Below are 26,497 nucleotides of genomic sequence, written 5' to 3' on the forward strand. Positions count from 1 at the left end.
TCAGATTTAATATCGTTATGAAGCAGAACAGCCACTCGGCTGGCCCTGCTTGTCTCTGCGGATTCATTCTTGAGCATTTTTATATTTATTTGTTTTCATATTTTATTTGAAAGGCAAAGAAACAGAGAGAGAAAGACGCAGAGAAACAGCGTGATTTTCCATTTACTGGTTCATCTTCCAAATGCCTGCAACAGCCAGAGTCAGGCCCCGGGGCTCCCACATGGGGAAGCTTGGGGGTACATCAAGGCCTGGGGTTCCCGGTGGGGCTCCCACACGGGGGAGCAGGAGGTACATCAGGGGGAAGCTGGGTCGGAAGCCATGTGGCTGTGGGTCCGGCACACTTCTACCGCAGTATCTGAATGGGGCTCCCACACGGGGGAGCAGGAGGTACCTCAGGGGGAAGCTGGTTTGGAAGCCATGTGGCTGTGGGCCTGGCACACTTCTACCGCAGTATCTGAATGGGGCTCCCACACGGGGGAGCAGGAGGTACATTGGGGGAAGCTGGGTCGGAAGCCATGTGGCTGTGGGCCTGGCACACGTCTACCGCAGTGTCTGAATGCAACTGTGATTTACCATGTTTTCTTTGGATCTGTCTCTTAGGCACGGATGCTAAGTTTTCTCTGTGTAATTGTTTATTTTCAATGGTGTTGGTATTCTTGGTCCTCTTGTGTGACACGCCTGGATGTTACCTACACCATCACCCCTGGGTGCTCTGCAGTAGAGATGAGGTTAGGAGTTAGCAATCCCTTACTCAGGCACAGCTCAGGTCCTGCAGCTGAACCCGCCTGTGATTCCAGCAAAACTGTAACTCCTGCACTTTGCTCTTCTGCAGGCTCAGTGATCGGGGTGCCCTGGCCATGCCTGGGGAGCCCCTGGTGGGTGCAGATCAGAATTGGCTCTTAGCTGCTTTGGGCCTGGGAGGAGAATGTGTCTCCTAGTGCATTCCCTGCAGAGCTCCACACTCAGGAAAACACTGGCCCCTGTGCAGGCTGTCGGCTACCCAGCATCCTGAGGTCACGGCTCTCAGGCTGCCCTCTCTGTTTCTGGGCCCGCTCTCCAGTCCCGCACGCGGCCTGTGACTACTGTACCAACCGTCCCCGGGCTCTCACCCCGACAGCCTGTGGTCAGCATTAGGTACCATGAAGGAAAGGAAGCCGAGTGCTTCTGGAGCCTCACTGTGAGGTGTGCCAGGGAGCTGAGCAGTCCCTTAGCAGTAGAGCAGGTGGCTGACAGCCAGCAGGCTGCCAGGATGGATCACGCAGGGCGAAGTTCCCATGGGCCAGGACAGGCACGCACCGGGGAGGTGTGGTGCCAGGCAGCCCAGCAGGGAACTGGTACAAGAGCTCTGAGGGGTTGCCGACCCCTCCTTGCCCACTCTGAGGCTCATCCCCCTCTTCCTGGCCCCCTGTTGGAATCTGCAGGGCTGAGTCGGTGCCCTCCTGTTCTCCCGGCAGACCCTCGCCCCTCTGCCAGAACTGGCTTTCTGTCCAGGCAAAAATGCAAAATAAGCTGAGGCTGTGGGCCCAGTACTGATGTGGCAAGGAAGCTGGGTGTTGAGCAGCCTGGTCAGCTCTCTGTCTCTGGGGGGGCTGCAGGCCGCCTCATGGCTCTGCCCCCATCACCCCAGGGCGCATGGTGCCAGGACAGGAAGGGAGACCAGGTGCCATGTGCTTTGCAGTGCCCCGTGCAAAATAAACTGAGGTGTGGCAGTCCCTTGGGAGGGCTTCCTGCCGTCTCTCTGGGCCAGACCCACCACCACTGCTTTCAGGAGAAAGCCGCCTAGGCTAGGGTTTTTCTCCCGCGGGAGGCTGTGGGGGCAGTGAGGAGCAGTGGACAGTCAGGTGGTGTGGGGTGGAAGGGCAGGGTGTGCCTTTGCCGACACCCGGGAGGCAGCCAGAATCAAGTGGCTGAGGCGCGCTGTTCTTTGCCTTCCTCGGCCTTCCCCGGGCCTCTGTGTGCAGGGGTTCACTCCCTCAGGGCCTCTGGCCCCTGCAGGAAAGTCGAAGGGATTCCGTGGTACTGCCTGCGCTTTTCAGGCGCAGGGACGCCGCCGGGTGGGTGCTGTGCGGGGGCGCCCCTCCGCCTTCCTGGTCCCTGGGTGGTGGAGGCAGCTCATCGGAGGGGCCCGGCCTTCTGTAGGCTCCCTGCTGGGGTTTTACTGGGATGTGGGAAAATGTGTTTGTGAGGAGCCCGAGGCTCAGGGAGGGGCGAGCGAGGCACAGCGCCGGCCAGGGTCCTGAGGTCGCGGGGGCCGCGAGGCAGGAAGGCGCGGGCGCCGGGAGGCCAAGCCGAGGGCGGGAGGCGGGGCGCGGGGCGCCGCTGCGGGAGGGAGGCGGCTGCGGTGCGCGCGGGGCGCTGCGCGCGCTCCCGCCCGCGAGGAAGATGGCCCAGGGAGGGAAGTTGGGGTGACGCGCGGGGTCGGCGAGGCTCAGGGCGCCCGACGGAACGGCGCGCAGGCCGGGGGCGCGCAGCCCGGGCTCCGCGCCGCCCCCCGCTGCAGGTGGCCAGGCCGCGCCTGGGCGGCCGGCCAGGCACCCGGGCTGCGGAATGGGCTGCGCCCCCAGCATCCACATCTCGCAGAGCAGCGTGCTCTACTGCCGCGACTCAGACGCGTCCGGCTCGCCCCGCCAGGCCCCCGACGCCGTGTCCTGGAGGCGCGCGCTGGGACCCCCAGGCGCCGCCCGCGTCCGAAAGGCGCGCGCTGAGCTGGGCAGCGGTAGCAGCGTGGGCTCGGCGGCCCACGCCACGACCACCTGCAGGGGCCGGAGGCACCGCTGTTGCGGCAGCGTGGAGGCCGAGACCCAGACGAGCCGCGCCGGTGTCCAGGTAAGGCTGATGGGGACTCGGGCCGGGCGCGGCGGGTTCAGAGCTCACTTTGCACTTCTGGTAGTGACGTGGGCCCAGGCAACGCGATCCCGGCACGGAGGGCGCGCGTGGGGAGCAGAGCTGTGGCTTGAGTGGGTTCGAGGAGTGGGTTTCCAGAAGCGTCCGGGCGGAGCTGGCCAGGCACTCCCGGGTAGCCCACCCGGCCCAGCCCCAGGGTATGGCCGTGTCAGCGCCCGGACCGGACTGATTTGTGAATGAAGACGGGTGTCTGTACTTGAGTACAGGTGTAGGAAGGGCGCAGCGGGAGACCCACAGAGTGGAGCCTGGAGTCTACTATTCCTGCGATTGTTTGGGTTGGCTGCTTGCTGGACGTAGCTGGGAGAGCTGGGCCGCGAACAGGGAGCATCCGCAGAGCCGCTACCAGGGATGCAGCTTGCAGCGTCGCGCAGCTGTGGAAGGGGAGGCGGGCTCAGCGCGCAGCTGAGCAGGGAGTTTGAGAGGAAGTGAAGGAAAATGGGTGAAGCCTCTGCATGAGTCACTGGATGCGTAGTTATCTCCTGTGTGTTCTTAAAGTCCTGCTGGTTTTACTACTGAGCCAGGACACTGACTCTGGATCTGCAGGCTCACTCCCCGAACACCCCCAGGGCCTGGGCTGGGCCGCTTTGAAACAAACTCAGTACAGGTGTTCTGCCCTCAGAGGCCGCTGCAGCAGGAGCCCAGCTGGCAGTGGACCCGGGATGTGCAACATGTGCAGCTAATGGCAGAACCACTAGCTGAACTTGCCCCTGTTGGGGTACCTCGTGGGGGGAGGCTGGGCCCCGGGCGTTGTCCTGTGGCATGCTGCCCTGAGCAGGTCCTGGGGTAAGTGTCCAGCTGCCACATGGTCAAGTTGGAGCATTGTGAGGCAGCATCCCCCAGTGCAGTCTGGGCAGCGTCACAGCTGTGTGGAGGTAGACGCTGGCCTCGCCAAGGCCTGGGGGGCCCTTACCTTCCCTAGGTGAGGATGAGAGTGAGGAAGGCAGCTGCTTGCTGCTCTGGAAGACCCATGGTTTCCTTTATGCAACATTGGGCGTGCCCAGGGTGGTGTGGCAAAAGGCTAATGGTTCCTTTACATGAACAGTTTTTCTTTCTTCTTCTTTTTTTTAATCTGGTGTATAGCCTGAAGCCTCAAAGATGTTTCTTGGTAGTTGTTAACAATCAATTATCATAAGCGAAAATGAGCACCTGTTGCGTACCCCTGTGTGGAGCTCCTGGGGCGGCTGCATGGGACACGGTGCTGTGGTCAGTGGGCTCCTGGGGCGGCTGCGTGGGACACGGTGCTGTGGTCAGTGAGCTCCTGGGGCGGCTGCGTGGGACACGGTGCTGTGGTCAGTGAGCTCCTGGGGCGGCTGCGTGGGACACGATGCTGTGGTCAGTGGGTTCCTGGGGCGGCTGCGTGGGACACAGTGCTGTGGTCAGTGGGCTCCTGGGGCGGCTGGGGTGTGAGACACGGTGCTGTGGTCAGTGGGTTCCTGGGGCGGCTGCGTGGGACACGGTGCTGTGGTCAGTGGGCGGCTGGGGCGGCTGGGGTGTGAGACACGGTGCTGTGGTCAGTGGGCTCCTGGGGCGGCTGCGTGGGACACGGTGCTGTGGTCAGTGGGCTCCTGGGGCGGCTGCGTGGGACACGGTGCTGTGGTCAGTGAGCTCCTGGGGCGGCTGGGGAGTGGGACACGGTGCTGTGGTCAGTGGGCTCCTGAGGAGGCTGCGTTGGACACGGTGCTGTGGTCAGTGGGCGGCTGGGGCGGCTGGGGTGTGAGACACGGTGCTGTGGTCAGTGGGTTCCTGGGGCGGCTGCGTGGGACACGGTGCTGTGGTCAGTGGGCTCCTGGGGCGGCTGGGGTGTGAGACACGGTGCTGTGGTCAGTGGGTTCCTGGGGCGGCTGCGTGGGACACGGTGCTGTGGTCAGTGGGCTCCTGGGGCGGCTGGGGTGTGGGACACGGTGCTGTGGTCAGTGGGCTCCTGGGGCGGCTGCGTGGGACACGGTGCTGTGGTCAGTGAGCTCCTGGGGCGGCTGGGGAGTGGGACACGGTGCTGTGGTCAGTGGGCTCCTGAGGAGGCTGCGTTGGACACAGTGCTGTGGTCAGTGGGCGGCTGGGGCGGCTGGGGTGTGAGACACGGTGCTGTGGTCAGTGGGCTCCTGGGGCGGCTGGGGTGTGGGACACGGTGCTGTGGTCAGTGGGCTCCTGGGGCGGCTGTGTGGGACACGGTGCTGTGGTCAGTGAGCTCCTGGGGCAGCTGCGTTGGACACGGTGCTGTGGTCAGTGGGCTCCTGGGGCGGCTGGGGTGTGGGACACGGTGCTGTGGTCAGTGGGCTCCTGAGGAGGCTGCGTGGGACACGGTGCTGTGGTCAGTGGGCTGCTGGGGTGTAGATCATTGTGCTGTGGTCATTGGGCTGCTGGGGTGTGGGACACGATGCTGTGGTCAGTGGGCTGCTGGGGTGTGGATCACTGTGCTGTGGTCAGTGGGCTGCTGGGGTGGCCGTGTGAAACACGATGCTGTGGTCAGTGGGCTGCTGGGGTGTGAGTCACTGTGCTGTGGTCAGTGGGCTACTGGGGTGGCCGTGTGGGACACAGTGCTATCCTGTGTCCAGTGGCTCTGACCTTGCTGTCTCCTCACTGGCAGATTGAGGGACAACATAGTTCTTTTGGTGCCGCCATTAAGTTGGGATGTTGTTTTTAAGTACTCTTGCCTTGCTACTGGGAAGGAAACTCAAAGACCTCTAACAGAAGTTCAGAATGTTGACATCTTGTCAGCTCTGATGTCAGTTTGGTGGCATTTCTGTGCTTGTCCAGGGAAAAGCAGAGCAATGAACAATTCCAGTCTCTCCATTAGTGCTTCCCTCAAGAGGCTACTTAGGAACTAAATGAAGTAAAAAGCCGGAGACACAGTGCGCTCTAATTGTTAGCATCTGGTACAAACCTGTGTGGGCCTTGGGGCAGCTCGGCCCGAGCCTGAAAGGCTGACCTGGTGGGACTGTGCGACTCCCTTTGCCCCTGACGGACTGGCCTTCGTGCAGCCCACTGCTGGCTCAGACTCAGGACTCGCACGGTATGGCTTTGAGTGGCCACGGACTTGAGCCTGGATGGGAGCCCAGAGTCAGGAACCCACACCATGCTGGCTTCTGTCACGGAATCGTCTCAGAATGTCTGACGCTGTCCTGTTCGGTTTTGTGATTCTGTTGTTATTTTTCTCAATCTTATTTTTCAATTTTTTTTTTTTAGTCTTAAAGTTCACATGTTCCTTACCCTTTTGCGGATAATTTGTGAGAATGTTGCTTTCATTTCTTTTTAGAGCAAGAATTCATCTCTTGCCTTCAGAGTTGGAGTGTGAGTCACAGGGCTTCCTCCCCACCCCCCGTTTCCAGAACGCTCTGGAAGCGCGGGTCTTGGCGGATGCGCTGTGCACAGCGTTGGCGTGGGGGGTTGTTGCAGTTCTCCCTGCTGTAGCGGTTACCCGCTTGGCCTCTGGTGTCCCCTGAGGACAGGGTCTTGTGCTGGCCTCTCTTTTCTACCAAGAATTCATTTCATTAAGCTTTTAGAATGATGAAGCGTTATGATGTCAAACATGATGTCAACAGGAACCTTCCTGAATACCTAATTTGCAAAAACAGAAAAGATGCTGTGCATTAATAATTCATGTGCAGCACACTGCTGTCACAGGCGCTTCCATTTCTGGTAAGAAGTCCGTGTGCACGCGGCTTCTAGGCGGCTGCTCTGTCTGCTACTCTGCTACAACAGTAGAGGCCCCCAGAAGCCAGCCTCATGACCCTGGTTCAGCATGCACAGGAGAGGGCCAGGGACGCGCACACACCTTTGCTCAGGGCAGCTGTCTGGGGGACACCGTGGGGAGCTGGCCACCAGAGTGCACAGAAGTCTCCAGGACCTTGCCACCCAAAGGCTGCTGCGGCTCAGCCAGGGGGCGCTGTTTACTGGAGGGTCCCGGTCCTCCACTCCCTGGAGTGTCCAGGTCCTTCTCTATGGAGGCAACAGTCACGAGACTGGTCAGGAGGGTAAGCCTCATGCGGGGGGCTGTGTGGGCACAGATCGCAGCCGTTGCTTCCTGTGGGGTCTGCTGGACGATGTGCATGGTCCCTAGTTCCTGCATCTCAAGGGGAGATGGCAAACAGGTGCTTTTCTTAGCCTTATGGTAAAGCATTTAAAAGCGGCTATGCAGGAAGGGTGGAACTGTTGGGCCTTGTTTCTAAGTCAGTGTTTCTAGACTCCTGTCTACCAGTGTCACCTGCAGAAATCAGCATGGATCTCTGCACTCTGCCTCCATTTCTGATTTTTGGAGCCCTTGGGTGGCGCGTGAGAAAGTGAACATCCAGCACCCTGGCAGGAGCTGCCAGTGTCATTGACACAAGGCCAAACTAGCGCCGGGAGGACCAGCACTTTGCAGAGAACCAGGCTGTCTGATGACTGCTCACGTTGGATGGGACCGCCTCTGGCAGAGCAGGATACGTCACATGCTGGGGTTTGGGGCCAGCCCTGCCTTTGTCTCAGTGTGGTTTGTGTGGCACATTGGCCACCTCCCTGTGTGTGGAGTCCAGCTCTGTGTGCTTCTGCAGAGTCTGCGGGTGGAGGAAGTGCTGGACCAGGAAGTCCATCCAGACCTTGGAGGTCCACTTCACCATAGCATCCCTCAGGCTTGCAAAGATCCCTGGAGTTCTTGAAAAACCTCACCCTCTTAACCTGCTTTGAAGCAGGATGTTGAGTGGATCCTGCAGGGACATCGAATAAAGTCCAGTGAAGTCCAGGTCTTCTTCTGCCTCCTTACCCATGAAAACGATGCTACTGTCCTCCCCTTTTACACATGGCCACAGCACCATCCTCCTCCCTCCTCCCACGTGACCACGATGCCCTCCTCCCTCCCACGTGACCATGATGCCCTCCTCCCTCCTCCCACATGGCCACGATGCCCTCCTCCCTCCTCCCACGTGGCCACAATGCCCTCCTCCCACGTGGCCACAATGCCCTCCTCCCTCCTCCCACGTGGCCACAATGCTATCCTCCTCCCTCCTGTCGTGTGGCCACGACACCGTTCTCTTCCTCCGTCCTCCCATGTGGCCACGACACTGCCCTCCTCCCATGTGGCCACAGTGCTGTCCTCTCCTCCAGCAGGTCGCCTGCCACTGGCTCATGCCTGTTCCTGGTGTCCTGGCTTCCTTTAGAGGTCACGCACTTACAGGTAGACAGGTGCCTCTTCCCTTTAACTCTGATAAACAAGTCCTCCAGCCAGCAAGTCCCAGCACGTGGGCTGCCAGCTTTCTGGAGGTGAGACACTGAGGGGCTTGTGGTGCAGTGGGGCTGGGCAGATTTTGTTCCATATGACTGGGGATGGAGGAGGGCAAGGAGTCAAAAGGAGGGGTGCAGCCCTCTTGAATTGGGGGTGAAGATGAAGTCAGAGATAAAATGTGGGATTCCAGGTCCAGCAGAGGTGACCACTGTTGAAACCAGCTACTCCCCACCCTGTTAGAGGTTCTCTGTCAAGTGTGGAGTGCTGGGGGCCACAGTGAGCTCCTGGCTGCAGGCCAACCTCACCCCCGAATGACGGAGAGCATCCAGGCTGGCTGCCTCTTCCTGGCCATGTTGTGTTTGGGTCGGAGGTATGTCACCCCATGGCAGGGTTTGCAGGAAATCAGGTGAGAGACTGAGAAGCGGGGAGATGAAACCCTCACAGGACTGCTGGGCACCTGCAAGTGGACAGAGTCAGTGCTTAGGGCATCCTGTGGATCCAGGCCGTGGCCTTGAGGAGTGTGACCAGGGGCCTCAGAGGTAGATGTGTGCGTGTTGTGTCCTCTCCCTCGTCTGTGCCAGACACGTAGGAAGCCACAGACCGACGGTGCCTGTGGGTGTGGGGTGGGGGAGATGGAGACCATCCCGACCTGTCCCTGCCCTCTGGCATGGGTGCTGGAGCTGTCTGTGTCATGCCTAGGTTCTGAGGGCTCAGGTGAGGTGGGTGTTGTGGCTCTTTTGAAATGGCCGTTTGGTCCTGTGCTTGAATGTCCTGGTTCATGACTAGTGGTGCTAGAATCTACAACAACCTTAATGGGCAAGGCTGTCCAGGCCTGCTGAGCTGTGTGCACCCTGTCCTCTGCTGGGAGCTGAGGGCTCTGTGGGTGCAGGCAGCACCCCGTCTTGGCTGTGTTTTCTCAGCTCATACTTCTGTCTCACTACAGGATACCAAAAGTAGAAAGTGGATTTTAATACACATGCGTAAGCCAGTATTTTCTTTTAATCTGTGCATGGAGAACACATGTAGGAGCTTGACTATTAAAATGCATTGTATATTAAATTTTCTGACATTTTGGTGGTTACTCTTATGTGACAACAAACACTGCTTTTTAAAATATTTATTTTTCTTGGAAAGACAGTTATATAGAGAGAAGGAGAGAGAGAAAGATCTTCAGTCTGATGGTTCACTCCCCAAGTGGCTGCAACAGCTGGAGCTGAGCCAATTTGAAGTCAGGAGCCAGGAGCTTCTTCTGGGTCTCCCATACGGGTGTAGGGTCTCAAGGTTTTTGTCCGTCCTCGACTGCTTTCCCAGGCCACAAGCAGGGAACTGGATGGGAAGCAGGGCTGCCGGGACTAGAACTGGTGCTCATATGGGATCCCGGTGCGTTCAAGGCGAGGACTTTAACCACCACGCCATTGTGCTGGGCCCAGCAAATACTGCTTTTTAAAAAACTGTATTTGAAAGGTATAATGTTGCATATATGCACACACCTTCCACCTGCTGCTTCACACCCCAGATGGCCATGACAGACAGGTCTCAGGCAGGCTGGAGCTGGGAGCAGGAGCCCGAGCATTTGGGCCATCTTCCATCTTCTCAGGCACGTTAGCTGGGAAGTGGATCACAAGTGGAACAGCTGGATTCGAACTGCCACTCAAGTGGGATGCAGGCATCGCAGGCAGTGGCTTAGCTGGCTGTGCCACAGCACTGGCTTGAGCACCACTTCTGACAAGCCCTTGTGTTCTCATTTAGAGTTGGTTGTGGATGGCTCCTTCTGGTTTTTCTCACCTCCTGTGGGTGGAGCAGAGGCAGCTCTTAGAACATTCTTTCTTCTCTACCTCCTCAGGGACTGTGCACAGGACAGCCATCTCCCTGTGGAAAGCCTGCGTTAGACACGCAGTGCAAGTCAGGGCACTTTAACTTCAGGCAAACCATCCTTGAGACAAAGAATGATTTGTGGTTGTCTCTCGTTTTGGGCGAGTGACATAGGCCCCCAGGGTTTGTGCTTCTGAAACATAGTGGCTGAGGTGTGTGTGAGGATGTTGGTGCCTTGGGATGCCCTGGCCATCAACATTGTTGCAGGGTGTTGGCCAGTCTACTGTTGGTCACAGCTATTATATGCACTTCAAGAGGGAGGCGGGTGAGGCCGCAGGAGGTAGACTCCAGCCCTGCCTGGCACCAGCTTTGTGGCTCTGCAGCCACTGCAGTTCCGGGGGCGCGTGATGGGCCAGGTGGAGGTGGTGCGGTCTCATGTCCCTCTGTGCTCACAGGATGGTGTGCTGCGGGCGTGGCTGTGCTGGCAGGGGTGGGGCTGTGCGAGGTGTGGCTGCACTGGTGGGGTGGGGCTGTGTAGGGCGTGGTTGTGTTGGCTGGGTCATGGCTGTGCTGTGTGGGGTGTGACTGTGGGGCATGGCTGTGCTGACATGGCGTGACTGCTGGCATGATGTGGCTGTGTGTGGCATGGCTGCACTGGTGGGAAGTGGCTGTGCTGGCAGGGGCGGGGCTGGGGTGTGGCTCCTGTGTATACAGGTGTGGTCACTGGGTCAGTGTCAGGGCTGTCCCAGAATCTGGACTCTGAGCCCAGTTGCAGCCACGCCTGTGTTTTTCAAATTTTCCATTTCCATTTAAGGAGCGAGAGAGACAGGTGTGGCACGTTTTAATAAATATTTCACCAGTGCATTACAAAAGTTCATTTTAGCAGATACATGGTGTAGGACCTTCAATTTACATCCCAGAGAGCCGTTGCCAGTCCGTGTTTTTGCACAAGTCGCCCCATGTTCAGGGTAAGGGCTGTCTGGCCACATCACTGATAGCAGGGTGGCACATGCTAGGCCTGTGTGGAGGTGTTTGTCCCTCCGTCCCCATTCTTCATGACCTCTGTGTTACGTGGGTCCAGCAGCCTGCGTGCTCTGTCTTCCATATCCTTCTGTCACGAAGTTTTGGGGACACTGTCTCGGGCCCCTGCCTGTGGCCGTGGGGTGGCCTAGGCAGGCTGGGAGTTGGCTCCTCAGCCCGGTGGAGCAGACCTGTCTCTGGGCATCATGCCCTGCATTCTGCAGTGTCACTCTTCCAGGCTCCCTGCACTTCTGAGCTGCCTCTGTCCTGCACAGCAGCTCCTGCTTTCTCACTGGGCTCATCGGCAAAGGCCAGGGAGCAGGTACAGCTCTCGGGGCACCTGCTTGGCTCTGATTGAATGCCTGCAGGCAACAGTATAGTACAGCCTTGACAGATCCATGCCAGGGCGCCTTCCCCTCATGGAGGAGCACTGTTCTATGATCTCAGTGGGCAGTAGGGGAGCAGTCACCAGAAGCTGGGGTGTGGGAGGGGTGCAGCCGGGCAGGTGGAAGGACTTGATGACGTTTGATGGCACACGAGGGTGGTCCTGGTGACAGCAGTTAACTAAGCATTGCAGACAGCCTGTAGAGAGGATTTTGATGTTGGCGACTCAGGGATGCTGTATGGGGTGAAAGCAGTGTCTGCTCCCTGATGGGGTTGTAACTCAAGTGTCACCCTGCATCAGGTAGAGGGGCTTGGCTGAAGCACCCACCTCGTAGGGTGCATGCAATGAGCTGGAGTCAGCGTGAGTGGCACTCAGTGGTATTGCTTGTATGCATGACGGAGCAGGCGCCAGTAGCATTTGTCACTTTGCTGAAGTTCAGGCTGCACAGCGGTAGGGAAGACAGTTGAATGGAACATCCCGTGCAGAACCCCCGTGGCCCCAGCAGCCACACTACCTGCCGGGCCCCTGCCCTGGGAGTTCCCTCAAACTAAAATAGAGCTTCATGCTATTCTGACACAACCACAGTCATGGCAGCAGACCTCCAGGGATATGCCTTGCCCAGTGGCCTCAGTGCCAAGCTGGTACTCGGATTTCCCCAGTGGGCTTGTTTCCCCAATACCTGTCATCAGGTGAGTCCCGTACACTGGCGTTAGTTGATGTGTCTCCCTGGGCATTCATGAGCATCCAGGGCACAGTTGGCACCTCTTCAGCATCACATGACTGCTCTGTGGGCTAGGTCACTTTAGAAACACAGCACATAGGTGTGTTAGAGAGCACTGTCTACTAGTTCACAGCCCACATGTCCAACAGGCTGGAGTTCAAGCTGGGAGGGCCTCGTGTGGGTGCCAGGAACTGACAGACATCTGCATGGGGGGACCAGATCCAGGACTGGCACCAAGCCGGCAGGCAGGAACTCCACCAGGTCTCCTGTGTGGGTGCCGGGACCTGAGCATTCAAGTCATGCCTGCAGCCTCCCAGGACTGGCACCAGCTCTCTGTGGATGTTCACAGCATGCGATTCCTGCCTTGCGATGGAGTTGTGTGTCTGGTCTCACATGAGGCTTTTCCCATGGAGCTGCTTCCAGTCAGACCGGGCTGCCTGCTTCCTCTGTCCTGATCCAGGGTGCTCCCGTGGGTTCTTGGCTCAGGTGTCACTGTGTGTGTGCGCCCGTGAGGCTGCCATGTGGGGCAGAGGCACCAGGGAGGGGCTCTGGGCATGGAGAGGGCTGCAGACGGTGGCTGTGTCCCTGTGTCCCCTGGTGGCAGCCTGGTGTCACCATGTCCCAGGGTGTGCAGGGCAGCGTCGGGTTGGGGCTGTAGGTGCAAGGACCTTGGCACAGGTGGTGCAGCACAATCTTCATTCATGGAGTGTGAGCTCACTGAGGAGTGCAGAGGGCGGGCCAGGGTGTTGCAGGCAGGGTCTGCCTCTGCTTGCTCCCACCAGGGGCGATCGTGCCAGGCACTGGCGGAGTTCAGCCCCAGTTCCTGGCAGTCTGTTGGCTGGTGTTTCCCTCAGCTTCTCACCGCCTTAGCCTGCCCCGTCAGTGGCCCTGGCCCAGCCGGAGTGAGTGCAGGTCAGCTGAACTGGCTCACTGGGCTCCCTGCTGTGCTGAGAGCACACCTACCTGCTGTCTGGGTGTTCTGTGATGCCTGGGAGGACAGTATTGTGGGGCCCACGGGGTCTGGACCTCAGTGTCACTCAAAGGACCAGTGGACATTGACTGTGCAGCTGGACATGGGTGGGGACACGTTCCAGGCAGCAGACAGTGGGAGCAGGCAAGAAGAGTGTGGGAGAGTGTCCTGAGGATCCACCCAAGTGTGCAGGGGTGAGCGGTGCATGGGAGGCACAGAGACTCAGAAGGTACAGCAGGGTGGCAGTGGTGGCAAGGTGAGCCTGGGGGCATTCTCCTTGGCCAGGAGCAGGAGTGAGGTGCTTGCCTGGGGCACGTGGGGTGCTACGGGCAGAGGTGTGGGCTTTCCTGGGGCACGTGGGGTGCTACGGGCAGAGGTGTGGGCTTTCCTGGGGCACGTGGGGTGCTGCGGGCAGAGGTGTGGGCTTTCCTGGGGCACGTGGGGTGCTGCGGGCAGAGGCATGAGCTTTCCTGGTGTGCACAGGGTGCGCGGGCAGAGATGTGGGTTCCCAGGTGTAGGAGGCTTTGTGGTGGCTCGGGCAGGGCTGAGGGATGCCTACCTTAAGAGGAGGGACTCACCTTTTCCTCTTTGTTTTTAGGAAATTAGGGGACCAACACCGTGGCTCAACTGGCTAATCCTTTACCTGCAAACACTAGCATCCCACATGGGCGCTGGCTCCTATCCCAGCTGCTCTGGCTCCCTGTTTGTGGCCTGGGAAAGCAGTCGAGGACGGCCCAAAGCCTTGGGACCCTGCACCCGTGTGGAAGCCCTGGAAGGAGCTCCTGGTTTCAGAACGGCTTGGCTTTGACTGTTACGGCTACTTGGGGGGTGAACCAACAGATGGATCTTTCTCTTTGTGTCTTTTATTCTCACCCTGTAAATCTGCCATGCCACTAAAAAGAGATCAATCTTTAATAAAATGAAAGAGGGAGGCAATTGTGGCCTAAGGGGCCCGCTGCTGCAGAGATGAATGCAGGGTGCCCTGGCCTGGGCCAGTCCTCCCAGATCCATGAGTGTGGAGTTCAATTCCTGATGAAACCAGATGGGACAAACACAGGTTCCTTTCCTTTACAGGAAGTTATGGAGAGGAGTGTCAGGGCCTGAGTGAGCCTGGGTCAGATGGGACGGACTGCCCAGTCAGGCCCAGAGGTCCAGGGCAGCATAGACATTTACGGAACATGCAAGCTAGGGAAGAGTGCTGCCTAGGCTTCTAACTCCTCTGGCGCCACGTGAACTTACCTGCTCATTCCATCCCACCCACTTTGTGATGTGCTCTTGACTGCAGGCTGCCAGTGGCCGCATGTCGAGAGGACAGTCGCAGGGGTGTCCCTGTCGGGAGTGTGGATGCTGCACCCTGCAGCTTGACAGGGTAGAGTACAGGCCTAGCCCCTCGTGTGCCCATGCACGTGTGTGCGCAGATCTGAGTGGCAGGTCCTGAAAGAGGCTGAGGCTCAGGCTGGGTCTCAGCTGGGGCCCTGGGGGGATGTCCAGAGGTCGTTCGCAGAACTCTGGGCAGCTTCCCCTTTGCCACCACAGTTGACACTCAGCACTCAGGCCTTGGGTCAGAAGGTGCGTGGGTCAGCATTTCCATGGGTGCAGGAAGCTGGTATGGCTTTGGTCCAGAGGTGTCTCTCGAAGTCACTGGAATGGCACATTGCTTTCAGTCTCACAGCGTGGGCACCTGGTCCTTCCCACATGCCAGCATGTCCACCGTCAACGCATGTGCTCTTGCAGAGTGCATGTTCCTTGCCCTTGGGCAGAGGCAGTGGCAGCTGCCAGCACACAGCTGGCCGTCTGCAAACCGCAGGCCAGCTGCCCAGGCCATCTGTGGGGTCGTGCCCCTCAGGGCTTCTGCCAGCGCCCGGGGTTCCATGGGCTCACATGTCTGTGGCTGCAAGGGAGAGACCTGGTAGGCGGGCATTCCTTTCCTCCTGTGGCGTAGTCAGAGAGGCAGTCGTGGTGACGAGAGCTGTGGCCGAGTGAAGGGAGCTGCTTTGGAATTGATTATGACTGTCTGAGTGTGTCAATCTCCGTGGCTGGGCAAGGTGTCCACCCCAGGCTGTGCTGGTGAGACCTGTGGAGGCATGGGCAGAGTGGAGGGCACACCGGAGGCAGCATAGCATTCAGCCACTGCTCCTGGGACTGCTGGTTGAGGAGCTGCTGGCAGAGGCTGTGTTCTGGAAAGTGGCTGTCGCCAGGACAGAACACTCAGTCTTACGAAGCTCATCCCTCCCAGCAGGGAGCCAGGAGGGGGCCAGCCGGACATGGTGGTGTGCAGGTGGACACTCCCTCACAGCGTGGCTAGCTGTGTTACGGTGACCCCTTTTTGTTTCATTTCACTTTGGAGGGCTTGGAGAACTACTGTAAATGTGGAAAACATCTTTTTCTTGTTTGAACGAAACTGCATTGTGTCTCACGCAGACGTGGGCAGAAGCTGCTTGTGAGTCAGGTGCCTGCTTTGCTGTGAGCTGTTTCTTACTGCCCAGGATGCTGGCGCCTCATGCTGGCCCAGTTTCCTTCAGATGGGCAGAGGGCACGTTTCAGTGTGTCCCGAGTATCTAGCTTGTGTTTGTGTTATTTCCGAGTGGTCACTTGTCTTGGGATCAGACACACCTGGATAGAATTTGGTTCCATGCTGTTTACCTCCTGTGGCTTGGCCTGCAGTGGTTCGGCCCTCGGAGCCACCGGCACCTCCCAGCCAGCCCAGCAAGAGCCCTTCTGCTTGCGCCAGCCAGGTGACTGCTTCCTGTGTCGTCATGCATACACTTGCACTTCTGGAAGATGAAGCTTCATGTCTCCAGGTGCCCGTGGGGTTGCTAGGAGATGGCTTGGAGTGGTGCGTCATCGTGGAAACCAAATGCATCATTGCCTTGTCTGACTCTTTAAACAGTTTGTAGCACTGAGATGACAGAAACGCAGCACCCAGATACTGGAAATGCCAGCAAGCTTCAGGACACCGCGCTCTGGGGGCAGAGGGTGGGGTTGGAGGGAAGCTCCCCCTGTGCTGTCTTTCCCTGGGGGAGTGGGGCCATGGTGTCCACCTGTGACTCCAGGCTGCTGCAGGACAGAGACAGCACAGGGTCTCTGTCCTGGTCGGGAGGGACGTGTCAGGCTGCTTCGTCCTCTGCCCCGCCTCCCAGGGAAGACTGCCTGTGAGGGCCTGCGACTTGGGGTGAGAGGACAAAACCTTTATTGTGTGTTGAGGGTGGAAGCTTCTAGCATTGCACATGCGATGGGCAGATGGCTCCCAGTGCATGGATCAGAAAAATGAGGGGCACTCTGCCACAGAGAGGCTCGTCAGCAGGGGACCAAGCTGTGCAGCTGTCCATTGGCTTCCTGGGGGTGCAGCTCCTGAGGTCTGTTTGAGCGTGTCCTGTGTGTATGTGTGTGTGTGAATGTGGATCTGTGATGTAAGTGCAGGACGTGTGAATGCACTGCGTGAATCTACATGTGGGTGTGTTTGTGTGGGAGTGTAGTGGTGGTTGTGTATTCCTGTATATGCGTGTGTATTACATTGTGAGAATGTGTAGTGTATTCTGTGTGGTTGTGTTTGTGCATGTGTGAAATATCTGTGATGGTATGCATGTATGTAGGTGTAAGGAAGAGTGCATACTCATGAATGTAATGTTTTAAGTGATGCATGAGTGTGAGTGTATTTCAGGAGTGGATATGTGTATATGCGTGTGTGTGTGAGTATATATATGTTTCGGTATACTAGAGTCTGAGAATAGTGCACCCCTGTGAACGTGGAGCTACATGTATTAGATTAAATCTGCTCTTGGTGAAACAGAATAAGCTCACACACTGCACAGGGGGCCAGTGTGGGAGGGGACAGGACAGGACAGGACAGGACAGGACAGGAGGAATGGCTCGTACCCTGTACTCTTCTGGTCCAGCCCCATGATTGTTGAGCAACAATTTTTTCCATTGTATGTTGTTTTGTCAGGTGAGACCTGTGCTTATGTGATCTGTCACCAGTGGGTGTTAAGGCAGAGAGGCACCCCTTGTTCTCGGTGTTGTCTGGGGTTTTGGTCAAGTAAGGGGAAGCCTGTTGCCCCAGTTGTCTCCTGTCCTCTCCTGGGAGGGGTTCATGTAGTGTTACCACTCTGCCCCTGGTCTCTGTCTGCACAGACAGTGGCTTGGGGTCGGCTTCTCCAGCCCATCACAGAATTCTCCTGTGGCCTTTTCCCCTGTGGGTGCAAATGAAGCCCAGATGGGAAACAGAACAGGCACAAGATGACTATGAGCCATGTTTGTTACTAAGTGGGATTTCATGTGGCTGGCAAGGGCCTGGCTTCTCGAGTATTACAGGATGCTGGAATGGGGAGTGGAGTTGGGACTCGAACCTGTGACTGTGATGTGGGCATCCTGAGCAGCATGGCATCTTAGCCCCTGTACCCTATGCTGATGTTTAACTCCCTTTTCCCATGCACTGTTGGAGGGACCCTTGTGTCCCAGAGTCCTTGACCATGACACCCCTCTGTACCTGGTTGCCTGTACTTGAAGTGAGGCAGTGCTGTTTGTAGGCGGGCCTGCTGGGCAGGCTCTGGAGGTGACTGGTGCACTTGCTGCCCTCACTCCCTTTCAAGACACCTGCTGCCCTGAGCAGCTGCTAAGTAACTGTCAGAGCCGTTCTTCTGCGTGTGGGAGTAGCATTCTCTGCGAATATTTCAATTCAAGTACCTGAGTAACTACTTCAGTGTTATGAAGATGTGGGCCATGCGTGATTCCTCCAGATGTGGGAGGAGTGTGCTGGTCACCTGGAGGGTGTGCCGACCTGTCCAGGTGTGTGCAGGGAGTGCCTGTCACCTGCAGGGTGTGCCGACCTGTCCAGGTGTGTGCAGGGAGTGCCTGTCACCTGCAGGGTGTGCCGACCTGTCCAGGTGTTTGCAGGGAGTGCCTGTCACCTGCAGGGTGTGTACTGACCTGTCCAGGTATGGGAGGAGTGTGCTGGTCACCTGCGGAAATAGGCGAGTTAGCTGCAGGAACCCTCTTTCTTTGTTTTTGAGTGTGATCCATCTTGAAAACCTGTTGGCCCTGAGGTTTAATTCCAATTCAAATGGCTTTTCTCGATTAAATGGGATGACTTGGACTCAAACAGTTGCTTGTTGCAGTATTCCTCCTGTGTCGTCATTGTGGAACTTGTGGAAAGATGGCATGTGGGTGGGGCTGGGCCCAGCGAGGAGCCGGTGTGTGCGTGCCATGTGTAGGGAACATGCTGCCAGGGTGATGAGTAGCTGATGGACAGACGTATTGTGAGAGCCACTTGGAGAAGAGTCCAGGTTATTGAAGAATGAGAGCTGTGGGCAGGTCTGTGTAGTCCCATGCGAGCCCCGGGGCACAGAGCTACCGGGACACGCACCCACGTGTGTGGGGGGCTGGATTCTACGTTGCAGGAAAGAGGCACGCACAGACCAACTGACTGCTTTCAGTGTGGATCTCAGCCCTAGGAAGGATGGGTGGCATTTCCAACTGAAGTGAGGCCCAGTTACAGACAGGGATGATCGGTGCCTTGGCTGTACCAAGGAGAGCTGGGTGGTGGTCTGCTGGCCTGTAGCAGAGGTGCGTGAGGAGTTTATGGTCATTGGCTAAGTTTCTGAGCACACTGGCTGTGTACAATCTAGGAGGCAAGCAGACACAGAGCTGTGGGGTCCAGAGCCTTATGCAATCAAACTGCTTGGGAATTGCTCAGAGAAGTTGGATAGAGACAGATGTTTAGCCCCGTAGCTGATACCTGTCGGGGAGCCTGTGTCCCAGGTCGGGGTGCCTGGGCTTGTTTCCTGGCCCCAGCTTCCTGCCCTTGGTAGTAAGTCTGCCACGCATGACCGAGACCCCGGCTGTGTGCCTGGCCCCACCGTCGTGCTTGCCAGCATGTGGAGTGGTGTCCAGCAGGCAGGGGTTGCTCGCTGTCTCTCTGTCCCTCTGCCTCTTGAGTAAATAAACCTTCAAGCACCATAGGCACTGCTCGCTTGGCGCTTCCTGAGTGCTTTGAAGAGCTGCTGGGTCGTGGTTGAGTTTCCTTGCTGATGCTCCAGGTGACCAGCCCCTTCTTTCAGAATTTCCTTTTAAAATGCCAGATTTCTTTCTTCCTGCCCATTTAATGTTTCAAAAAATACCAACAAGGAGTCCGTTGTACTTTACTTTTTCAGTCAACTCTGACATGCTGCTTGTGCCATTAGAGTGGTATCTCCATCAACCTTTGCAGTGTTGTTTACTGTGGTCCAGTCACTTGAGCCTAGCTGTTCTGGGGGAAGCAGAGGTTCTTAGAAGATGCTTGCTATTGTGTAACTGGGATAAAAATGTAATAACTTAGAATAGACCCATCTTTACTGCCAAGAGGATAATCTATATTTAGAGTTAGTCTTCTAGGAGTTGTTATTGAATTTTTGTTTGTTTGTTTGAAAAACAGCTTTATTGACGTAGTGGAGTTTATATGAGGCTGATCCATTTTGACAGTTTCATGAATTTTAGAAAATTTGTACAGCTGCGGAAACATCACCACAGTGCAGTTCTAGAACTTTTGGCCATCTCTGGGAGATCCCTGGCGCCTGTTTACAGTTGAACACTGTTGCCCCAGACCCAGGGGCGCTGGTCCTTGTTGTCAGTCTTACTTCTTCTGGAAGTTTCTGTAGATGGACACTCCCAGGGTTACCGTGCTGTGAGTGGTTTGTTTTTGTGTTGCATGCTCTGTTGTCTTTATATGCAGAGCACGTTACTTCCCTGCTCCTCAGTGGATCTCTGATAGCTCTGACTGCGCCACCAGGCCATGGGCCTTTGGGTTGGCATGGGTGTGTGTAGTCACCATGGCTGGGTGGGGCAGACTGGCCTCCTCACATGTGGCCCCAGTGTTGCTGAGGGACCTGCAGCTCTTCCCTTTAGTGGCCTCCTCACACGTGGCCCCAATATTGCTGAGGGACCTGCAGCTGCTCCCTTCAGTGGCCCAAGCATGTGAGTGGAGATGTGGCACCAGGAAGAATTCAGATGTGACCCAGTGGAAAGCAAGCAGCAAGGTTTAACAGGGTGGTCATCTGTCAGGACAGGTGGACACCTCTCCACATGGAACCTAAAGTTCATAGACACCAGAAGTTATAGGTGGATGTGTCTCTTTTGTTGCAAAAATGTTTTAAAATGCATGCATCCTATTTCTATGACACACATGTGCTCAGGGCCAATTTGCCAACCAAGACACTCGAGGATGAGGAGATGGGTGACTCACCCACGTGTCTGAAAAAAGGGCTCATACCTGGCCTGCTGGACTCCAAAGGAATTGTATTTTTTAAAAAATTTATTTACTTGAAAGACAGTGTTAAAGGGGGGGCAAAACAAGAGATCAATCTTTTTATTTAATGCCCAGTTGACCACAATGGCCCAAGCTTGGCCAAGCTGAAGCTGGGAGCCTGGGAAACCATCCAAACCTCATGTGGGTGCAGGGGCCCGGACACTTGGCCACTTTCTGCTGCTTTCCCAGGTGCAGTAGAGGGGGCTAGAGCCTCAGTGGAGTAGCCAGCACTGGCATTGGCTCCCACGGGGATGACAGCACTGCAGGTAGAGCTTAACGCTCAATGCCATACATTGCTGCTCAGAAGGATTTCTTTAATGTGAAATAAGAGGTCCCTGGTGTCCTCTTGGGAACCTGACCCTGTGCAGCCTGGGCGAAGCCCTGAGAAGATACAGGTGGGACAGCCAAGACACCAAGAAGAATCCAATGTGACAGTTGCAGTCCAGTAACAGGCCCTGGCAGGTGGCCTTGTGGCTGGACACAGAGGGCTTCTGCTGTGTGCCTAGCTCAGCACAGAAATGAAAACAGAAGCATAGCAAAGGAAAAATGTACAAGGAAACCATTTGTGGAATATTCCTTAATTGGTTAAAAACAAAGATGTGAAGATGCTCCACATAACCATGCAGCTGCTAAGATGTCCATGTGAGCCAGTATTGGTATCATGGCCTGAACTGTACGATATAGGCTCTGTACCACTGTCCCGGCTCTGTACCACTGTCCCGGCTCTGTGCTGTGTGCACTGCCCCGGCTCTGTGCTGTGTGCACGGCCCCGGCTATCTGTGCTGTGTGCACCGTCCCGGCTCTGTGCTGTGTGCACGGTCCCAGCTATCTGTGCTGTTGTCCCGTCCAGCAGGACAGTCAACGGGGTCGCAGCCACCTAGGAGAGAATGAAGGGACAAGAGACACAAAGAATGGACAGCAAGACAGTAGGTCTGATCAAGGTGTCAGTTTATTGATTTCAACTGAGGGTTTTTATATTCTCCAGTAACTAAAGCTCAGGGAAAGAGAAGCTGGGACGCAAGCCATGGTTTCAAGACCGATTGTTCTTGAGCAGCCACCATATCAACAGTAGTAACCAACATATCGACAATAGCATAGGTAATCAGTAACAAGATGTTGGTAAGTACAGCATCAATCACATTCTGAAGCAGTTGCTAGGAACAATTGAAGCTAAGCGTGTGATTAGTTTCATAACTTCTTTCCCAAGCATCTAGCCAACCGGGGTTTCCACTGTCCCATAGGTCTATATTCAAAATGGCTTCAGTGTGGCTGTAGTGCACGGCTCCTGACATCCTGTGTGCACTGTCCCGGCTCTGTCTGCTGTGTGCACGGCCCCGGCTCTGTCTGCTGTGTGCACGGCCCCGGCTCTGTCTGCTGTGTGCACGGCCCCGGCTCTGTGCTGTGTGCACGGCCCCGGCTCTGTCTGCTGTGTGCACGGCCCCGGCTCTGTCTGCTGTGTGCACGGCCCCGGCTCTGTTTGCTGTGTTCACGGCCCCGGCTCTGTCTGCTGTGTGCACGGCCCCGGCTCTGTCTGCTGTGTGCACGGCCCCGGCTCTGTCTGCTGTGTGCACGGCCCCGGCTCTGTCTGCTGTGTGCACGGCCCCGGCTCTGTCTGCTGTGTGCACGGTCCCAGCTATCTGTGCTGTGTGCACGGCCCCGGCTCTGTCTGCTGTGTGCACGGTCCCGGCTCTGTCTGCTGTGTGCACGGCCCCGGCTCTGTCCTGCAGATGTTTCAGTCTTTCTTTTGCTCTGCACGTTTGTTGTGTGCAGCACAACAATGCTTAGAACATAAACAGTATCTGAAATAAAATCGAAGCAGCTCTTGTACATCAAATGGGTAGATGTTTTGAAACCAGAGCACTGCTTGGTGTTACAGGTTGTTGTAATCGCCTTGCCCTGTGCGGTGGTTCTCTAGGCAGCCGTGGTCTCCAGCTGGAAAGATGTCCCTTTCCCCTTCAGTAAAGTTGAGATCATGCTGGTGTGGATATTCATGCCTGTCACTGTCCCCTCTCTCTGGATTTGCTCACATGATGATCTGTGCATTGTGCATGGGTCACTGTCCCCTCTGGAGTTCTTCTCATGAGGGTTTGTGTGTTGAGCACAGCATATGTGATGCTGTGCTGGGTACAGATGTGGGACGTGCTGGCTCAGCGTCCGGCTGTGGTGCTGTGCTGGGTACCGATGTGTGGTGTAGTGCTGTCTTTGTAACCTACAACTGTGTCTGCTTATGAAGGTCTCGTGCTGGTGTACTGTGGAGGGCTTCCGTGTGTGCGTTTCATCAGCCGCAGCCTGGTGGCACTGTTTTTGTGTTAGCGTGACAGTTATTGAGTCGCTCGTCTTCCTGCTTCATCTGTAATTTAGTTCAAGTCAGTTTCTCAAACAGCCATGTAATAGCCTCTTAAGTCATTTTCCTGTGGGGATATAGGATCAAGTGTATTAATTTGGCTTTAAAGGGTTTGCCCAGCACCTAGAACCTAGGAAGTGGCATGGAAAATGGCTTTGGAGCGAGTCAGGCCTGGACCAGAAGCTGCTCTTGTCTTCCCAGCCACTGATAGGGGGATGCTGTGGGAGACCCCTGCCGCCCCCATTGGTGGGACACGTGCCCAGGAGGGGAGTTACCTGGGAAGCTTGAGGCCTCTTGACCTCAAGGTTCAGTGTGAATGTGAAAGAAGAGATGGGGTGAACAGTATGCTGGGTAGACAGAGCAGCATCTCTGGGCAAGTGTGGGTTCATGTCCACGTGTGTGGCCAGTGGGCAGCTCCATGTTCACGCTGAGGTCAGCGGCTCAGGAGGAAGCACCTAAACCTGTGTTGCTGCAGTTGCCAGCATGCTCTGTCCATCTGCTACATGCCCAGCTGTGAGCAGAGCCCGGTGATGGACACTCACCATGGAGGACACTGGGGTGGCTGTGAGCAGAGCCCGGTGACGGACACTCACTGTGGAGGACACTGGGGTGGCTGTGAGCAGAGCCCAGTGACAGACACTGACCGCCAGAGCCTGAGTGGTCAAAGCAGTGCTGGGCAGTGGTGATGATGTGGCTGCAGATGGAAATCCACTGGAGTTTCAGAGAATGGTGGAGGCAGGGACAGCCAGGTGAAATGATCAAAATTATTATCTACTGGTCTGACTTAAAAAAAAAAAGGAATCTTTGTAGGCAGCTCTGGGCCTGGTGGCTAGGCTGCAGGTGGGCTGTTCCCCTCCACCTCAGCACACCCGACTTCAGCCTCTGTTCTGTCTCCAGCTCTGCTCAAGCACACCTGGGTGCAGCAGGTCACTGGGTTCTTGACACTCCTGGGAGGCCCGGACGGAATTCCCAGCTGCCGGCTTCAGCCTCAGGCATTGCAGGCTCTTGGGGAATGGACAAGTGGGCTTCCGGATAAATGCAGAGGCACACATGCAGATATGTCATCCACCTGAAATAACAGCTGAGACACCCCCAGAGTGGTCCCGTAGCGCCCCCACCCCGCACCTGCTTGCTGTGTGGATGTTGTGCACAGCACATGCACTGTCCGCTCTGTGGCTTTTAAGGGAGTAGTTGAAGCTGCTCCATGAGGGGACGGAGATGCCACAGGGACCCCTGCAAACCGCAGGGGAGGCTGTCATGCCCAGTGTGTGTGTTGGGGGGCATGTTGTTCACTCCCTACAGCCTGGGGGGAGAAGTGTCAGCAGGGAACCTGCAGCCTGAAGCATGACTCAGCAGCATGCCAGCGCAGACACTCAGAAAGGTGTTACGGATTTGTTCCTGATTGTTCCATTGCTGCCCGACTTGGGAGAAGCCACCCACGGTGAATGTTGGACTTGACAGGTGGTGGGAAGTCATTATGAAGATGACAGTTCTCAGTGTACCAAGTGCAAGATGCTTCTAAGATATTTCTTCAAATGCTGCATTTCATTCAGATGTCTCAACAGAGATCTCTAACCTGGGAGACTGGAAGGCATCTCGGCGATAGAAGCTTTCAGAAGTGAGCTGAGGGGCTGGCGCCATGGCGGAGCAGGCTCATGCGCTGCCTGTGGCCCTGGCACCCCGTTTGGGTGCAGGTTCTAGTGCTGACTGCTCCACTTCCCCATCCAGCTCCTTGCTAGTGCACCTGGGAAAGCAGTGGAGGGTGGCCCACGTGCCTGCACCCACATGGGAGGCCCAGAAGAGACTCCCGCGTTGGGATTGGCTCAGCTCTAGCTCTTGCCGCCATTTGGGGAATAAACCAGCAGATGGAAGACAACTTATTTTTGTGTCTTGTCCCCCTCTGTTTCTGTAACTCTGCCTTCCAAGTAAAATAAATTAATCTGAAAAAGAGTGTGCTAGAGTGAAGCTTTGAGAGGGAACCTGTGACCTGAGCCAGGGTGTTAGCGCTGCCTGTTCTGACGCCCTAAGACCTCAGCCACAGCAGAGTCCCTGAGGTGGGGCAGCCCTGTTTATCCCTTCACTCCCACGCCGTTCCTTACTCTTGGCCGTTTACCTGCGGAGCTCTCCTGAAAAGTACAGACCATCTGAGTTGTCCAGCATGTCACTCCAGGCAGCATTCAGGACAGAGTGTGACACCATCTCTCCACTGCTCCTTACAGTAAGCCAGGCGTCTTCTGTCCCGGTTCCTGCCATCTCCACGCAGAGTAACCCCTCGAGCTGCTGGTCACGCCTCCACCTGGGAGCCCTGGGACCTTCCCAGCACAGTTGGTTTCATGATCTGGTGTCTCTCTTTGTCATGTGGGTTTACTCTGTAAAAACACTTTTTAGGGCCCAGCACGGTGGCCTAGTGGCTAAAGCCCTTGCCTTGCTTGCATCAGGATCCCTTATGGGTGCCGGTTCTAATCCCAGCAGCCCTACTTCCCTTCTAGCTCTCTGCTTGTGGCTTGGGACAGCCCAAAGCCTTAGGACCCTGCGCCTGCATGGGAGACCCAGAAGAGCCTCCTGGCTCTTGGCTTCGGATTGGCTCGGCTCAGCTACATCTTTGCAGCCGCTCGGGGAGTGAATCAGTGCTTCTCTGCACTGTATACCTGACTTTCAAATAAAAATAAATCTTTTTAAAAAATTAATGTTTGTCTAAAAGACCAGAGGGACAAAGGAAGGGAAATTTTCCATCCACTGGCTCTCTAAATGCCCTTAACAGCCAGGGCTGGGCCAGGCAGGAGCCAGCAGCTCCATCCAGGTTCCCACCATGGGCAACAGGGGCCCAGGTCCTTGAACTGGGCCCTCTGCTCCAACATGTGGGTGCCCCAGGCAGTGCTCAGCTGCTGACCGCTCTGGCGTGAATGCAAGTCCCAATGGGTCTCTCCCTCACCCCTCCCTCCTGTGCTCTCCCACTGAGGTCTGTTCTGTGTGAACTGCTGCCTGGGCTTCTTCCTGTGACGGAGAGTGTCCGATGTGCAAGCTTCTCTGAGAAGCTCTTCCCCGGGCTTGCCAGTGCAGGTTGCTTCTGAGTGTCCACTCTAATTCTGGGGCCTGGGCCTGGACAGGTTGCTTCTGCATGTCCACCTAAATTCTGGGGCCTGGGCCAGGACGGGTTGTCAGATGTTGGTGGTGGTTTTCTGTATGTAGGCTGTTATCACTGGGGCCAGGTGGAATCTCAATGTAGTTTTATATATATTTCCCTTATTGCTAATGAGCTTGAGCATTTTTTTCGTGTGTCTATTAGCCATTGAGTTTGTTCCTTTGAAAAATGTCTGCTCATTTCTTTTGCCTGTTTCTTAACTGGTTTGTTTTGTTGTTGAATTTCTCAGGCTCTGTAAGTCCTGGATATTAGTCCCCTGTTGTGTAGTGTGCTTCTTCACTTTGTTGGTTGTTTCCTTTGCTGTACAGAAGCGTCTTAGTTAAGTGTAGTCCCATTTGCTTTGGTTTTGACTGTGTCTTGGATGACTTCTCTAGGGAATCTTTGCACACCTGTAACTTGCAGAGTGCTTCCGATGTTTTCCTCTAATTGTTTGGTTTCTGGGTGTAGATATAGGTCCTTTATTCATTTAGATTAGATATCTGTATATGGTAAAAGGAAAGGTTGGGCCTTGTTTCTTACTTCTGCAAGCTGTTCTCTAGTTGCCCCAACATATATTGAAGAGGTCAACACTTTTTCCTGGGTTGTTTTCTGTTCTGTCGAAAATTCATTGGCTGTAAAAGTGTTAGTTCCTTCGTATGGTTTCTGTTCGGTTCCATCTTCTTTTCTGTTTCTGTACCAGTGCCAGGCGTTGTGAATACTACTGCCCTGTAATATGTGTTAAGA

At 56.1% G+C, this 26,497-nt stretch overlaps 1 protein-coding gene across 3 annotated transcripts in view; it reads left to right on the top strand.

The window, feature by feature from the left end:
* PDE8B (phosphodiesterase 8B) overlaps positions 1-26,497 on the top strand; it is a 77,994-nt gene that overhangs the window by 14,113 nt on the left and 37,384 nt on the right. The window contains exon 1 of one of the 3 annotated variants that reach the window (XM_036497611.2): positions 2,470-2,826. The exons of 1 other annotated variant lie outside the window; for it this stretch is intronic. In XM_036497611.2, coding sequence (XP_036353504.2) covers positions 2,548-2,826 — 279 coding nt within the window. In that variant the 5' untranslated portion in view covers positions 2,470-2,547. Of the gene's footprint in view, positions 1-2,469; positions 2,827-6,453; positions 6,541-26,497 lie in introns of those variants that run through there. One more of the 3 variants, XM_058656246.1, reaches the window with a different exon arrangement.

The sequence above is a fragment of the Ochotona princeps genome, chromosome 28, assembly GCF_030435755.1.
Source record: "Ochotona princeps isolate mOchPri1 chromosome 28, mOchPri1.hap1, whole genome shotgun sequence".
In the NCBI taxonomy this organism is placed as follows: Eukaryota; Metazoa; Chordata; class Mammalia; order Lagomorpha; family Ochotonidae; genus Ochotona; species Ochotona princeps.